At 37.2% G+C, this 16,481-nt stretch overlaps 1 protein-coding gene across 2 annotated transcripts in view; it reads right to left on the reverse strand.

The window, feature by feature from the left end:
- Positions 1 to 1,570: 1,570 nt before the first annotated feature.
- Positions 1,571 to 16,481, reverse strand: part of BARD1 (BRCA1 associated RING domain 1) — a 79,850-nt gene continuing 64,939 nt past the window's right edge. For both annotated transcript variants that reach the window (XM_044241542.1, XM_044241544.1), the window contains 2 exons: positions 4,945 to 5,042; positions 1,571 to 3,887 (listed from right to left, as the gene is read on the reverse strand). In XM_044241542.1, the coding sequence (XP_044097477.1) occupies positions 3,555 to 3,887; positions 4,945 to 5,042 (431 nt within the window). In that variant the 3' untranslated portion in view covers positions 1,571 to 3,554. The remainder of the gene's footprint in view (positions 3,888 to 4,944; positions 5,043 to 16,481) is intronic.

Genomic DNA, 16,481 nt, shown 5'->3' on the forward strand with positions numbered 1-16,481 from the left:
TCAGCAATCAGACAACAACAACAACAAAAAAGGCATCCAAATCGGCAAAGAAATCAAACTCTCACTCTTCACAGATGATATGATACTTTATGTGGAAAACCCAAAAGACTCCACTCCAAAAGTTCAGAATATAAAATCAATCCACAGAAATCAGTTACATTATGAACAGCAAGTCAGAAGAAAGAGAAATGAAGGAGTCAATTCCATTTACAATTGCACCTAAAACCATAAGATACCTAGGAATAAACCTAACCAAAGAGGCAAAGAATCTGTACTCAGAAAACTAGAGAAAGAAACTATAGAGAAATTGAAAATAGAGGAAGAAATTGAGGAAGACACAAAGAAATGGAAAAATGTTCCATGCTCACGGACTGGAGAACAAATATTGTGAAAATGTCTATGCTACCTAAAGCAACGTAAACGTTTAACCGACAGAGCCACCCAAGCGCACCCTTCCGACTTTTTTTTTAATAGTTTTTTTAAGAACTTAAGTTTTCATTTATAATGTGATCATACATGAAGTTCACTACTTGTAGTTCAAACAAAATAGTGGCTTCCAGTTATTAAATAATATAAGCACCACTTCCCACCATTTTGTGTTCTGGTTAGAGAATACACATTTGTGGCTGTCATGAGGTGCACGAACCTTCAGATCACAGCAGACTTTTTCTGCCCCAACCCAAGGAAGTAATTGCAGCTAATGTGCGGTGTGACTGCCCCTCCCTGCATTTTCTTATTCCCACAGAAACATCAAACCTCGAGAAAGATCATCTTCACCTGTGCAGGGGTCCCTTAATCACCATATTCACAAAGCAGGCTCAAAAGAAATCGAGACAGGTGGAATAAATGGTAAATCTTTTCTATAAAAATCTCTTAGGTGGAATCACTAAAACCATCACACATTGCTTATTTATTCTCAACTCACTCGTAATTTGAATATGGTTCCTCCTGGCTTTCATTCCTTAGCAAGTCAAAAGAAAAAAAATTAGATAGGGTGAAATATTAATGGAAATAGGTAAGTAGGGATACCAGGGGGCTCAGTTAGTTAAGCGACTGCCTGGGACGGAGCCCCACATCAGGCTCCCTGCTCAGTGGGGACTCTGCTTCTCCTTCTCCCTGTGACCCTTCCCCTGCTCGCTGGCTCTCTTCAAATAAATCAGTAAAATCTTTAAAAAAAAATTGTTTTTAAAAAGGAAATAGAAAAGTAGCTTTAAATTAGCAGCTGCCAAGGGAAGAAGCTACAAAATGCAGGCACTAAAAAGCAACCAGGTGACACTGTGGACAAGCTGACGACCCTCTGGCTTTAATGGAACCATGAAGGAATCACTGTGTAGTCAATGACCCTCCTAATGATATTCCAAACTATCAAGGTTACATTGTACTCAGACAATTTAAGGTGGTAAAGTAATATAGTTAAGAAATATTTCTATCCAAAATTAACTCCAATGTGTTAAGTGTTCCAAAAGATAAGCTTTTGTTAGCTCAAAGGTCTCCTCCCCGGTCTTACAGAGTCTTAACTCTTCCATAGCCCAGAATAAAAGTAAACTACTTTTACAAGAAGATACACAAATACAGAAACACAAATAACTTTAATGATTTATAGTCAAGAAAAGGGAAGCTTGAATCTGTGATTGAAAAAATGCAAACAGTTACAAGCATACCTACACAGAAATCATAAGGTTCAAGAGCTTAACATCAACCGACTGCTGTCAAAATAAATATTTAAAGAAACACAAAATAAAACCACTCAATAGTGGGGGACAACAAAGGAGGGGGGACAAACCAAGAAAATAAACGGAGACCGGGCAGCAACTCCCAAAGCTGTTTTACAAACAGGGTTCCACATCAGAGGAACAGACACAAACCTGTCTAGGAATGTGACCAATGAGAAAACAGACCACACGTCAGTTATATATCAAAAATGGCAACCGAAATCCCAGAGAGCCCTGAATTCTTTAATCCAGACATTATCTAACCCCTCAGATTTGCTTGGCGCTCTGGTGTTCATCATTCTCCATTAGAATGAAATGTGGGACAAACACATTAGTGGTTGGAGGGGGCTGCAGAACTAATCCACCCGCGAGGGTTAGGGTCCACAGTGTATCAGTGCGTTTGTATAATGTGTTTCTTGATATAAAAATGTGACATGTCAAAGAAGGAACTATAGTTAAGATTTATTTCGAAATAATCAACAGAATCTCAAACTTAGAAATAAATGAATCTCACTGTGTTCCTTCACTTCAGACTCTCATCTGGTACTTCACAAATCTCCAGCCTCAGGGACCAAACATGGCAGGTCCCACGGTATCTCCCTTCCCATGTTTCAGAAGTATATTCAGTTTCCAGGAAGACTTATTAAAGAATTCTTCTTACAAATATTTTTAAATGAGCTCATTTATCTTGTCAATTCATTCACAAACACGGACACTCCAATCATAATAACCTCCCCAGGACTCCCCAGGCTCGGGCGTGTCTCCTATTCTGCAGCCCTGCCAGTCATGGGATTAGGAGCCCTTCCTACTCCTGCGTTTAGACTTATTCTGATAGCCTTTTGTACCACCTGGACAAAATCTGTTCTAATCAGATAATCCCCAATTTCTGCCTCCACAGCAATCTAAAAATGGAAAATAAAAAGCTTCACAAAAGAAGAAATTAAGACCTTCCAAAACAATTATTTTAGCAATATGTAGTGAGGTCTACCAGCAAAAGGACTGGCCCCTAATTGAATTAACATCTGATCGACAATTTACTAACCTGGTGAGACCTAAGGAATACTGATACTAAAATGTGTTAGAGAAAATGCTCTACGTATATATACATATACTGTAGATAATAAACAGTCATAAATTGATAATTAACTGTAAGCAAGTATATACAATAAAAATAGGTACCATGAGTCCAATGTTGATTTTCACCACCAAGGAAAAATGCTATGGTTTAAATCATGATTTCTTGATGACCACATAAGATAAAAAGGGATAAAAACGTAGGAACTGACATCCACGTAAATTCTAAGAAACTAAACACAACACAAGATGAAGACAACTGTAGACAGAAGAATTTAACACTTATGGTGGTACATTCAGACCAGGTACTCTACTACAATAAAGCCAGAATCAGTTATTTGACAATATTCTTTGTTTACTAAGGATGGCAAATACTTTTGCTCATGGCAAGCGTGGACTGTTTTCATCAAAGAACGTTAAAAGGCTGAGATAGTAACGATACTGCTTGTATTTTAACCAATAGTTCTGGTACTCTCTTATTAATCTTTGATAGCTGATTATTTGAATAAAAAGACATGATGAATCAAAGCATACACCAGTTTTAAAAAGAAAAATCCTTCAAAGCAATCTCAGCATCTAAATGGTAAACACAGAACGAATTCCAATTCTGGCGTGGTAGGTTTTGTTTTCTTTCGTTTTTTTAATTCAAGGAAAAAGTATGTATGAACGAGTCTACCTATTTATAAAAACGTGAATGATCAAAACCGTGCAATGGCTGGGTTCTCGCACCATGTGAGTTCAATCTGAAACATTCGTCTGGTGCAATATTCAGCTGTCAAGAGGGAGCAGCTCAAAGGACATCACACAATCGATAAACCAGCTGGAAGGAGCCATCCAGACTTTGCCCTGCCGAACCCTCTCTGGGCGATGATTAGACAAATCTTCGTAGATGATATACTGTGTGCAGAAGCGCTGATCGGAGTCCGGTCTCGCGTGATATGCAACCGTATTGATGGTCTGAGTCACGTCACTGTCTGGCTTGGGCTTTCTACTGAGGACCTGGCCCCCAGCTGCGGCGACAAGCTTAATAAGGTTGTCCTTTGGATGGTGTTTGAAGGTTCCCCCAAAATAGAAGTAGCATCCATCAAACAGCTTTGGCAACTGAAACAACAAGAAAAGGCTCGTTAAAAGCAGATCAAAATATTTTAAAACACTGCATATGAATGAGGAAAATAAAGATAAATAGTCATGAGCTGTTAAGAAGCTCCAGGATCAACTGTATTTCAAGTACAGTATTTAGGTCAAGAAAAGTACTTATGTATTTATAGGTTTCCTTGTTATAATTTTTCTCCTAAAACTCAGTCACCATTTCAGGAACTTCACACTCCTCAGATTTTAGGTGTTAGGGGGAATGTGTATGTTTCTGATCCACACACACATGTTTTAAAAAGCAAACAGAAACTGTTCATCGAACTTTACAGAATGTTATCACATTTGGGGGGACTCAAAGCCCACAAACTCCTAGGGGATCTGAAATGTGCTTCAGGGATACACAGCTACAGTTAATAAAATTATACGAGTAACATCATTTCTGTGGCTCTTGCCCCAGTTCTGTCCATCCTTACTCAGGTCCCTATATGTGACCAACCTCGAGTCTCGAGGACAGCCCTGGTGGGCATGTGGTCTCCAAGGTTCCAGATACATCTTCCCTGGGGTCCAATATACTATGAAGGCATGGTCAGGCATCCAATTAGCTATGAGACACACCATTTTGTGCGTTATGAAAAAAAAGTTCCACAACTGCCTTTTATGAAAAGTTTTCTTTGTCCTTTCATATATATATACACACACAGGATAATGGAATATTATCCATTAAAACTGCGATGCGTGACAATACACACATAGGGAAACTAAACCCGAGCAGCAGCCGTAAGTCCTCTTTCAAGTTACTCTCTGTATCTGAGACTTACCTCAGATTCGGAAAGGCTTATTATGGGAAGGTTCAAGATGCCAACAATCCATTAACAGAATGAAATTATCACCTTCTGGATTCTACTGCTCATTGTGATCATCTCTCAGAATCAAGTGCTTGAAACAAGCACAATTAAAATTTTAATCAGTCACCTGTACTTGCTGAAAGGGCAAGAGACGTTTTTCCTGATGGTGATACTATTAAGTTACAATAAGACCAACGAAGGGAGTATCAAAACACAAATACCAGCTGCTCCTTGTTGAGCCTGCTTCGCTGTGGTCCTTCAGGAATCTCGTATTTTTCCTCCCGTTCACATGCTTTTCTCTGGAGACATGCTTTCACCCCTAACAAAAAACAAGGATAAAAGCAAAGTATCAAGTGAGTATTTGCTTCTCACTGAAACAAGTAAATGACCTAGGTGATTTGTTGTAACTATTGTTCTGAAACAGAAAAAGAAACCTTACTTATGCTAAAACAAAATGGTAATAAAAATGGTTTTCCATATAAAGAAAATATAAGAAATCTTTCCTTCAGAGAACTGAGCAATGAAGTGCACTAAACACTAATTTTAGTTTCTCTTCTGAAAACCTAAATCAATATACTATTTCGCGCGCAATCATAAAAATCTAAATTTTTATTTATAGCAATGACAAGAAGGAGGGTACATAAAAAGTCCCTCATATAGTCCAGCCCACAATGATTTAAACTTGAGGGCTGATCTGCTGCGCTGCTCATTTCCAGAGTCCTAGGTCTAACCTGTTAGACTCTGAAGTGAGCTGACAGAAGGAAAAGTGTTTCGGCCCACAGCGCCTAGCTCAGACGGCCACCCAGCAGAGACTCGAGAGTGCTTGTTAAATGTTAAGCAGAGCTTGGGACACGCTTGGAATTTGACAGGTACACAGCGGAAGTCTCCAGTCTAGAGATGACTTGGTGAATATTTCAAATGCTTTAGAGCTGCTTCAATAGAGATGTTCCAAGATACTGCTTAATATATAAAAGTTGCGAGATTTTAACTGTATTCTCCATTTCTCCAGAAGCAGAGCTTTGTCAAGAGACTGAATTTATTTATTCTTAACTTGGGACAGTTAACGCATACTCAAATTCAACACTCCACCTTGGGATAGCTATAATTCCTTATCATGTGATTCTTTTTTTTTAAAAAAGATTTTATTTATCTATTTGACAGAGAGAAATCACAAGTAGACGGAGAGGCAGGCAGAGAGAGAGAGAGAGAGAGGGAAGCAGGCTCCCTGCTGTGCAGAGAGCCTGATGCGGGACTTGATCCCAGGCCCCTGAGATCATGACCTGAGCCGAAGGCAACGGCTTAACCCTCTGAGCCACCCAGGCGCCCCTCATGTGATTCTTAATTTGTTAATTTTGCTTATGTTTTAGTATCCCTTTCCTCCGGTGTTTTTAATACAAAAGCCGTATTTAGCCAAGTTTGTTATGCTGAACTTCTGAATCTTATTATTCTAACTTATCATAAACACAATCAATCGTTCTGTAAAAATTGCTGGGTTTCTACATGTCATAAAAACTGCATCTTAAAAATATAATTTTTAATAACTTCCCACTGAGTAAAAAACTGTCTTTCTAATGGACCTCATATTAAAATATATACTGTATAATGAAAATGAGTCTCAGTATTTTTGAGTAGGTCTAAGTATCATACCAGACACAATGCCAGTGTGTGTATTGCATCATATACTGTCTCTAATGTTAAAAGCCAACCTAAAAAATTTAGCAATCCGGCTCAGTCATGGACTTACCTTAAACTCATTATTTTACATGTAAATTCTTATTTTTACTTTTTATCACTTAAGCATGTAGTCCCCTTCCTAAATCTCCCTTCCTAACGACACTCGCAGAGCGTTCATACCAGTATCTTTAGATGAATGAACATGACAGCATATAAAGCCAAGGACTGAATACTCCTGTAACTACTCTAACAAATGAAGAACAAATGTCTTAATCACAGAAATAGATGGGCTGGGCTGATGCTTGCTGCTTATCCATTTTACAAATTCATTTGGTTAATTATTTAAAAAAATAATTTAAAAACCGTATTTAAAAAAACACATTAAAATGGTATCTATCGATCCTGGCGATATGCTGCCATTAGCTTCAGTCACCAGATACAGGAACGAGAGAAGTGTAGCATCTGGCCGTCACAGTTAGGGCAGCAGTTCCATGGGAAGACGCCAGTGCTTCTACTGCGTAACTGCCTCAAGTCATAAAATTTACAGCTTTATAGCAGTTGTTCAATAAATTTCTATAGAGTAAGAAAGAAAAATCCGGTGCTCTAATTAGTGCATTGAATTAAGAATACATTCTTCTGACATTCTCTTATTCTAAGCAACAATCTGCCAACTCTGTCTGTGCTATTTCATTATTAAGAAGAAAGAAAATAAAGCCTTTTTCCCTCTGAAAATTAAGGAACAGTGTGTAGGTCTTTAAAAACATGCTTGAATGGTGACTAAGGGTTCTGTTAGTTGCTGTCATAGCATAGAAAACATCAAGAATTTTTTGAAACTTTAAAAGTGACCTCATCTACCCCAAGGGTTGTAATTTCAATGCCCACAAAGGCAAAACGTGTTATGTAAACATATAAGGAACACGATTTCCAGGGCCAGGAAATCATGGCGACTGTAACCAATAGGAAAATGAACATCATACATAAAGACACAAAACGTAAGAAAAAAAAAAAATGACACAAAACGGAAATGGTTTACTGGACTGAGCTGTCCACCTAAATTGTATTTGCTTTGGCCCTTAGACTACCAATCTGAAATGCCCGATGCTTCATCTAATCAATCTCTTCATTTCAGATAAGAAACTTAATTTTTTTTTTTTTAAGATTCTATTTATTTATTTTTTCCAATTTATTTATTTTCAGAAAATCATTATTCATTATTTTTTTCACCACACCCAGTGCTCCATGCAAGCCGTGCCCTCTATAATACCCACCCACCACCTGGTACCCCAACCTCCCACCCCCCCGCCACTTCAAACCCCTCAGATTGTTTTTCAGAGTCCATAGTCTCTCATGGTTCACCTCCCCTTCCAATTTACCCAAATTCCCTTCTCCTCTCTAATGCCCCTTGTCCTCCATGCTATTTGTTTATTTATTTGAGAGAGCAAAAGCAGGAGCAGGGGAGGGGCCGAAGGAGAAGGAGAAGCAGACTCGGTGGACCCTGAGCAGGGAGCCTGATCTGCGACTTGATCCCAGGACCCTAGGATGGTGAACTAAAGGCAGACGCTTAACCAAATGAGCCACCTTGGTTAACCATCTCTTAACACCTTAACTTAAGTGTTAAGAGATCTAGGCAGTTTTCTCAGTGACACAACTAAGAACAAAAACTCAGATATCTTCAACTCGTAGATCAGTTTTTTAGTCTTTATTCTTCTTTAATCTTTTTTCTTTATTTTATTAAAAAATAAAGCATCTAAGGAAATGTCAGGCATTCTCTAGTCAGATTTAAGATATTATACCTCTCTTACAATAAGTCCCATAACCATTTAATAGACAACTAAATAGAAGGATCTTCATTTTTAAGAGATTAACAAAAAAGTGTACCAAATGGCAAGAACTAGTGAATGCCGTGGGAGAGGAGGTGTGGGAATAACATGCATTTGGCTTTGTCTTAGTGAATCATTAAGTTTATTGCTACTCTTTCTCAACACTTACTTATTGACATTTATGATAATTACATATCAATTCATATCAATTTTCTAGTGAACCTCTTTTGAGATAAACTACCTTGATCTACTAAACAAGTCAAAAAAAAAAAAAAGAAGAAGAAAAGGATAAGATTCTTTCTAAGATTTTTTTATTTGACAGAGACAGCAAGAGAGGGAACACAAGCCGGGGGAATGGTAGAGGGAGAGGCAGGCTTCCCACAGAGCAGAGAGCCCAGTAGGGGGCTGGATCTCAGGACCTGTGGTGAAAATCTGAGGCCAAGGCAGTGGCTTAAGCGCTAAGCCACCCAGGCGCCCCGAGGAAAATAGAATGCTTTAAAATAAACTTGCAACAATTTAAATGTGATACGTTAACATCATCAATGGACTTGAAAGAATCTACCAGCCAAAACATTATGAAATTAACAAGTTGAGATAATAGATGGTATTTTATTATTTTATTTACTCAACAGAAGTGAAGCAAACTGTAGCAAGAAAGTTCTTAAATCTATCTTCCATGTTAAACAGAATATCAGAACTTTCATCATATTCATTGACATAAAGTAATCCAAAGTAAATATACACTTATAATCCTTAGTCTCTATATGTATATCAATTTTAAAATAGGCCATTTTCCACCAATTAAAAGATACTTCTTAAAACTTAACCAAAAATGTTTTGTTTGTAATATTTATTTACTAAAGTTGGTATTATTCCATCATCAGACACTAAAACAGCTTAGCAGAAAGATGGATACTTTTTCTCTCTTTTGAAGAAGTCTAAAGCATATGTAAGACCACTTATTGGCTTTTCAGCTAATAATTTCCAAACCAAAATGAACAGGCTATGTTATTTATGTAAACACAGATTTCTACATATGCCAGAATGATACATACATTAAAATGTATGGAGCCACTATCCTTGTAAAAAGTTCATATCCTTTCTTCCTTTTCACATGTTCCATTATGTTTTGAGATTTTGACTGATGCTATCACTTTGCAGAAATATAGGAATGAATTACCTCTTTTATTAAAATTCAGAGATTCTTTTAGCCCACACATATTCCTGATCATGTCTACCACTTCAGGTAATATTTCCTTTGGCCCTGATTTATTACTTTTTTATATATAGGTAAGGAGCCCAATTCCCAAAGTACTGCTTAACTCAAAGTCATTAAAAGTAGCTCTGGCTACCTTAGCAAAGCCTGGAATTTTTGCAAACTAATGCAGCTAATGAATACTGGGCTACAGTAATTTTGTAAAAAGAAGCTTGTACTACACAGAAAGGTATTCCTTTATCTTAAATCTTTAGTAACCACTCTTACCTCCTACACCTTTTAATAGCACATATATCAAAAAATGTCTATTTTCTTGAACTGATGATGATGTTTGTGAATCTATACTAAGCTTAACCACTTTTTTCTAGTTTTAGAAGGAAAATCTAGTTTTAAATCATGGAAATGGGAAGGAGTAGGAAAACTGGTTCCTAAATTCAGTTACATACAAATGACTATAAAATACAATGAAGATGGAATAAAGCTTTAAAACGAAAATCTATTAAATGTCCAAAGTGAGAAACTGAACTTCCAAGGAAGGCCACAGAATCTACTCACTTTTGTCAAAATCTAGAGCAGTAAATAAACCCCTATTTTAAAGAACTGCTATTTTTCTGGAGCCACTGGCTATCCATAATTGAAATAGCACTGAAAATCAAAATTAAATATCACTCTCAGCCAACACCTAAGTCCCAAATAAATAAAAATAAAGAATCAAATATCATTCTATGTCAAAATCATAAGTCCTAACAAATATATCATTGATCCAAACCGGGTACTTATGAAGGTCAAAGTAACAGCGTATTAGTAAAAAAGACACTGAGAAATTCCCCCTCTGATTCTATTAAAAATGAATATCCAAGCTGTACAAAGAAAATAATTTATTTTTTAAGTGCTTTTCTATTGGACTTTTTAGGGAAAGAAGCTATGATACCACTAAACTTTAGAAAAAAGAAAATCATCACAGGAAAACTTTCACAACAGTGACAAAAACAATGGAAAAACAACTTACACTCTCCCTGCAATTTCTGAAAACCTGGCACTGGTACAAGAAATAAGCCCAATATTATGAAACGCCACAGTATAGAGTGCAAGGACAATGAAATGAAGGATGAAAATATAAAATAAAAGCTAAATGTATCACTCATGCCATCATAAACTTCTAGACTAGGGATATCAGAAAATGCTATCACAGTTCATTAAACTTTGTAATTCTATATACATACCCTTAACAACTGGTTATTTCTGGCTACTTTTTAAGCTAGTATTCCAATTATAGACATATTTATATATAATATATTTCTTCATAGGACAGTATGCTGAATTCATTTTACTCAATGCATATTGAAAAGCAGATCAAATTCTACCACAGAAAATATATTACATACTGTATTGAGGTGGCTGGGTAGCTCAGTCGGTTGAGTGTTTGACTCCTGACTGGCTCAGGTCATGGTCTCAGGGCTCTGATCTCAAGGTCGTGACATCAAACCCTGCCACAGGCTCTGCGCTCAGTCAGGGTCTGCTTGAGATTCTCTCCTTCTCCCTCTGCCCTTTCCCCTACTCACACATACTCTCTCTAAACTAAATAAATATATTTAAGTATATAGATATATATTACAGGCTGTATCACAAGATTTTATTAGGCAAAATTTGGGTATCAATTCTAAAACCTCATATTATGAATAATGCCAATATCCCCTTTTTATTTTTTTAAAGATTTCTATATATTTATTTATTTGAGAGAAAGAGAGCATGAGTGAGCACGTACAACCAGGGGGAAAAGCACAGGGAGAAGGAGAAGCAGACTCCCCACTGAGCAGGGAGCCCAATGTGGGGGGCCCGAACTCAGGACCCTGAGATCATGACCTGACTGAGCCTCCCAGGTGCCCCCAAATAATCCGCGTTTTTAGAGTTGTGGTTCAAGACTAAACTTCTTTCCTTTTTTTTTAAACACCCAAAATTTTTCCTTAATATAATAATTTAAAAACTCGTATTTGGTGTTCTTTAGGCATACATTTAAATTTTAAGTATGTATATCAGAATTTCTGTTTTGACTGGTAGAACAATCATCACAACAAAACATACCTGCTAGGTCTACAGAACTATACCCAAAAGATTGGGTGTATCTGACTACAGCAAAGTACATACACAAGTGTTAATTCCCATAGAAAGATTGAAGTCCTTATCTAGCCAATTCATCTTTGGAAAGCTGGAAAAGAAGACAAACTTTCTAAATGTCATGACAGCTTGAGAAGCTGAGTTTCTTCCTAGAGCACCTGGATTTCATTTAAAAGACACATGGGGTGTTTTCGTTTTTGTTTTTGTTTTTCAGAGAGAGAGAAAGAGCAAGCAGGGGGAGGGGTAAGGAGAGGGGGTGAGAGAGAATCTCAAGCCGACTCCACACTGGGCGCAGGGCCTGACGCATGAGCAGGAGCTCAGTCCCACAACCCTGAGGCCACGGCCCCAGGTGAAATCAAGTCAGATGCTTAACTGACTGAGACACAGGCGCCCCAGACACACATCGTTTTCTAAAAATGTCACGGAACAGGCCTCTGCCTATCAATCCACCCGTGTTTTGTCTTGACTGTCCTTTGCCTGTATGCATTCACACATTTAGATAACGTTAAAAGTGAAGAGATAATTGTTTTACGCTTTTTAAAAATTTCAACAACCCTGTTTTTTATAATACTTTTCGTCTTAATAATTATCACATAAAAATATGAAGTTTTTCAGAGAATATAATTTAAACATTTCTTAATTATTTCTGATTTAAGGTTATGCCCCCTATGTCCTGCTATTCGGAATAACAATGAAAATAACTTTTTTCTTTCTTCTGAATTTCTTGCTTAGGACAAATCCTCAGAAGTGGGACTATTAGATCAAAAGATTTTTTTTTTTTTTTTTAGTAATTCCTACAGAATCTTTTGTGAAGGATTTCAGTAAATATGAAGTTGCCTATCAATTTGGTTGATAGAAATGCTTTGGTATATTTATTTTCTTAAAAATTCACAAACTTTATAGAACTAAATAGATTCTATTCTATTTTATTGAATAAAATTTGAAGAAATATATTTAAGTATTAGTCTGTTAACCTAAATATGAGGTTATGTATAATATGAGAGGATAATGATTGTCTTTTAGGTTCCGTCCTCCTCAACTAAAACAGAAACAAAAAAAAACCCATCCTATTTGGCACTTCCTCACCTCAAAGACACCAGTCCAGAGTAAAATGTTTGGCACATTCCCATGGCAATGCCCTCCACTGCTAAGGACTTTCAAAACTTCTCCAGCAGCTAAACTTAGAGGAGAATGGGGAAGAGGGAGATATTATTAAAGAAAAGATGACAGCCATCTGCTCTCCTCTTCACATTGAGATGAGAAGTGAAGAGGCAGAACTTAAAAAAAAAAAAAAAGTCAGGCTAGAGGAAATTTTGAAAGCAGTGTACTAAGAGGAAAGGTCGATAGAAACTATGTCCTCTTTTTGAAGGTTAGTTTACATGTTTAGGATGTAGTTCCGTCATATTCACAGTCTAGAAGGTGAATAAAAATCACTTATTCATGTATCTTCTATTTTTTCATTCTAGTCATGTCTTTAATCACCCGGATTCACCCTTGTACGATGATGGTTCTAAGTTGCATGTGAGGAATTAGCACCAGAACCAGGACTTAAACAGGAGCTCAGCTTTACATTTAATCTTAAAGGCATTTTCCTATCTGTAATCTCCCATTTCTGTAGAATATGTATAAAATAAATACGATGAAACAAATGGCTGGCACAACAGTGTAAGAAGAGCCCCGTCTCAGAATCTCCACTGGTCTATCCACTAACTGCGACACTGTAATATACTCTTCACATATAATGTGGGAAAATAAGAGACAGTAACCAATTAAGACAAAACATGGTTAAACAGAGAATTTCCAATAGCTAAACTCAGAGAACTTAGAGAACTGTTAATTTGTTTAAATTCATTTGATTTGTTACATTATTTTGGTAATTATCTTCAGAGAAAAGTTTAGATAGAATTTCATCTTCAATCTACTTGGTTTATGGAACGTCCCATGAAAAGATAATACTGAAGTTTCCATATAGTTAAGTCAAGATTTTGTCTACTGGCAAGCTAACTGCTATCTTCAACCACAAGACCTACTTTTAATAAATCATAAATCTTTACAATTAATTTTGAAAGCTTTGGTCCATCTCATGTTTCTTCAATACACCTATTTGTTTCAGAAAGTTCTGAATAGATCTGAACATTAAAAAAATCAAACTGACGTGTCTGATACAAAAACAAAAACAACGAAGTGAGAAATAAGTATTAGGACAGAAGGTATTTGCAGTTTCTTGTCTTCTCTTGATAAACCCAGTGACTATTTACAGTAATTGTCCCAAACCCTGACCCTATTTCTCTCTGGATTCTTTGTTAGAAAGTACAAGAATATGAACTTTTAAAGAGATCTCATACGATAAGAGCACTGGGTGGCTCAGTGGGTTAAGCATCTGTCTTTGGCTCAGGTCATGATCAAAGGGTCCTGGGGTGAAACCATGTGAGGCTCCTGCACAGCAAGGAACCTGCTTCTCCCTCTCCCTCTGCCTCTGCCTACTGCTCTGCCTGCTTTTGCCCCCCAAACCCACCTGTGTGTCTAATAAACAAGTAAATAAATCTCTTAAAAAATAAAAAAAATTTGAAATTAAAAGAAAAAAAGAGATTCCACAAATCCTTTATCCTAGAGAACTACTGACCCCGGAGGGTGTTATTCACCACTGAGAGCATCCCCAAATAGCACACTACTGAGTCGGCTTGAGTCCATCGTGATTCTATAAAAATGACAGGCCAAGCCATTAAAATGATAAAACTTCCATTTCCTAAAGAAGGCAGATTTTATGGAAATGAATCATGTAGCCTGTATATTTAACCAGATACAAGTTAAGCATATTCACAAGAACAAGACTTAACTGGCAATGCCTTAACGTTCAATATTTCACATGCCTTCTTTATTGTTAAGACTTTGTTATTACGAAAATCTGTTCCTTCCCATAACCACTGGCAAAGCCTCTGGAGTAGGTTCGGTAAAACAGCATCTACAGTCATAAAACCAAATGTTTTAAACACTGAGACCTAGTAAGACTTACCCAGATTAAAAAGGGAAAAGAAATTCAAAAGTAAGAATGAGACAGAAGGGGAAACTTTTTTTTTGGGCGGGGGGTATGGACCTAATCAGTCAGTCCGGCTGCTTATCATACTCCTTGAACTGGTGGTCACAACCAGGCCAGACTAATCACAGATCGGATGATCAGAGACAAGTGCCAGTGCTGGTCACAGACTTAGCTGGATCTGACCCAGCAGTGGAGACGGGCATCACAAGGACAGGAGGAGGTGCATTTAAAAAGGACATGAATACCAAGTACTAAAGAGAAACTGTTCTACAAACCAAATTAATTTCAAACTAGAGATCAAATTAATAACACAATTAAGATCTTGATAAATCAAGTATTTCTACCATAAAAACTTCAAAGCACAAAGCCATCACATGGAGTTTTTAAAAACTAATTCTAATCCTGGGTGGCTCAGTGGGTTGGGCTGCTGCCTTCGGCTCGGGTCATGATCTCAGGGTCCTGGGATCGAGTCCCGCATCGGGCTCTCTGCTCAGCAGGGAGCCTGCTTCCTCCTCTCTCTCTCTGCCTGCCTCTCTGCCTACTTGTGATCTCTCTCTGTCAAATAAATAAATAAAATCTTTAAAAAAAAAAATTAAAAAAAAAAAAACTAATTCTAATCCAATCTTCGCTTCCTAAAAAGAACATTTCATTAAAAATACTGGTTATCCTTTATTAACTTTTTAATTTGGAATAATTAATCAGAGGAAGATACACAGAAATGTGCAGGGAAGTCCCATGCGCCCTTTCTCTGGTGTCCAATCTAACTCCCTATATGCAGTTAGATCACAGGATCAAAACCAAGAGTTTGACACGAACACAATCCACTGAGCTTCTTCAGATTTCATCAGTTATACATGCACTCCGGTCTGTGTGTGTGCACAGGCATGCAGATCTGTACAGTGCAAACACGTATGTAGCCCTGTGCGATGTAACCACTGCCAGGATCAAGATACCCCCATCATCACAAGACCCCTGTGCACCCCTTTACTGCCATTATTCTCTTCTAAAAATTAGTTCAAAAGACAGGTATACCCACTGTCCAATTTTAGCCATTGTATGCAAAGCAGATACTTTAGCTAATGACAAATAGGAAATAACCCTGTATGAGCTTTTTCTCTGAAGTCCAAAGTGAATCCAAGGATAAGTAAAGCAAGTAAGTGAGAGCAGGGAAGGTAAAAGGCAGTTCTCAGAGTAGTGGTGCTTGACCATCAACAAGAAGCAGGTAAGGACAATACAGCTGCAGCAGAGGTGTGGGTCACAGCGGGTGTAATTGCTCCAAATCAGGTTAGTACAAGGCAGTCTAAACTTCCAACAGTTTCCAAAAATACACTGGATCAGCTAAGAAAGCATACACAGTTTTTAGAAATCATAAAGCGAGGGGTGGCTGGATGGCTCAGGAGGTTAAGCATCTGACTCCTGGTTTCAGCTCAGGTCATGATCTTAGGTGGTGAGATTGAGCCCCAGGTCAGGCTCCACACTGGGCATATAGCCTGCTTAAGACTCTCTCCCTCTCCCTCTATTCCTTCCCCACCCCTAAAAAAAAAAATCATAAAACAAAAGGCTTAAACTATTTCATATCATGGTAGTATATTTTAAACATGTGTTTATTAAGTTAAATATATCGTAACAATGGTATGTATTGCTTAAGCTTCAAAATCTACTATATAATCCATTTATTCTTTATTAAAATAGTTCATAGTATATAAAAAAAGACTTTAAAAAAGACTAAAAAGCATTTCTGTGGTCACATCAAGAACATCTAGATGATACCAATAATAGAAGCTTTTTCAAAATGCAGTGACTAACCAGAGGTTTAAAAAAAAAAAAAAAGTTCCTTAAATAATTATTGGCAATAGAGTACCACACAAAATGAAATCAGTCAACTTAATTCATTCT

The sequence above is a fragment of the Neovison vison genome, chromosome 3 (genome assembly GCF_020171115.1).
Source record: "Neovison vison isolate M4711 chromosome 3, ASM_NN_V1, whole genome shotgun sequence".
NCBI lineage: Eukaryota > Metazoa > Chordata > Mammalia > Carnivora > Mustelidae > Neogale > Neogale vison.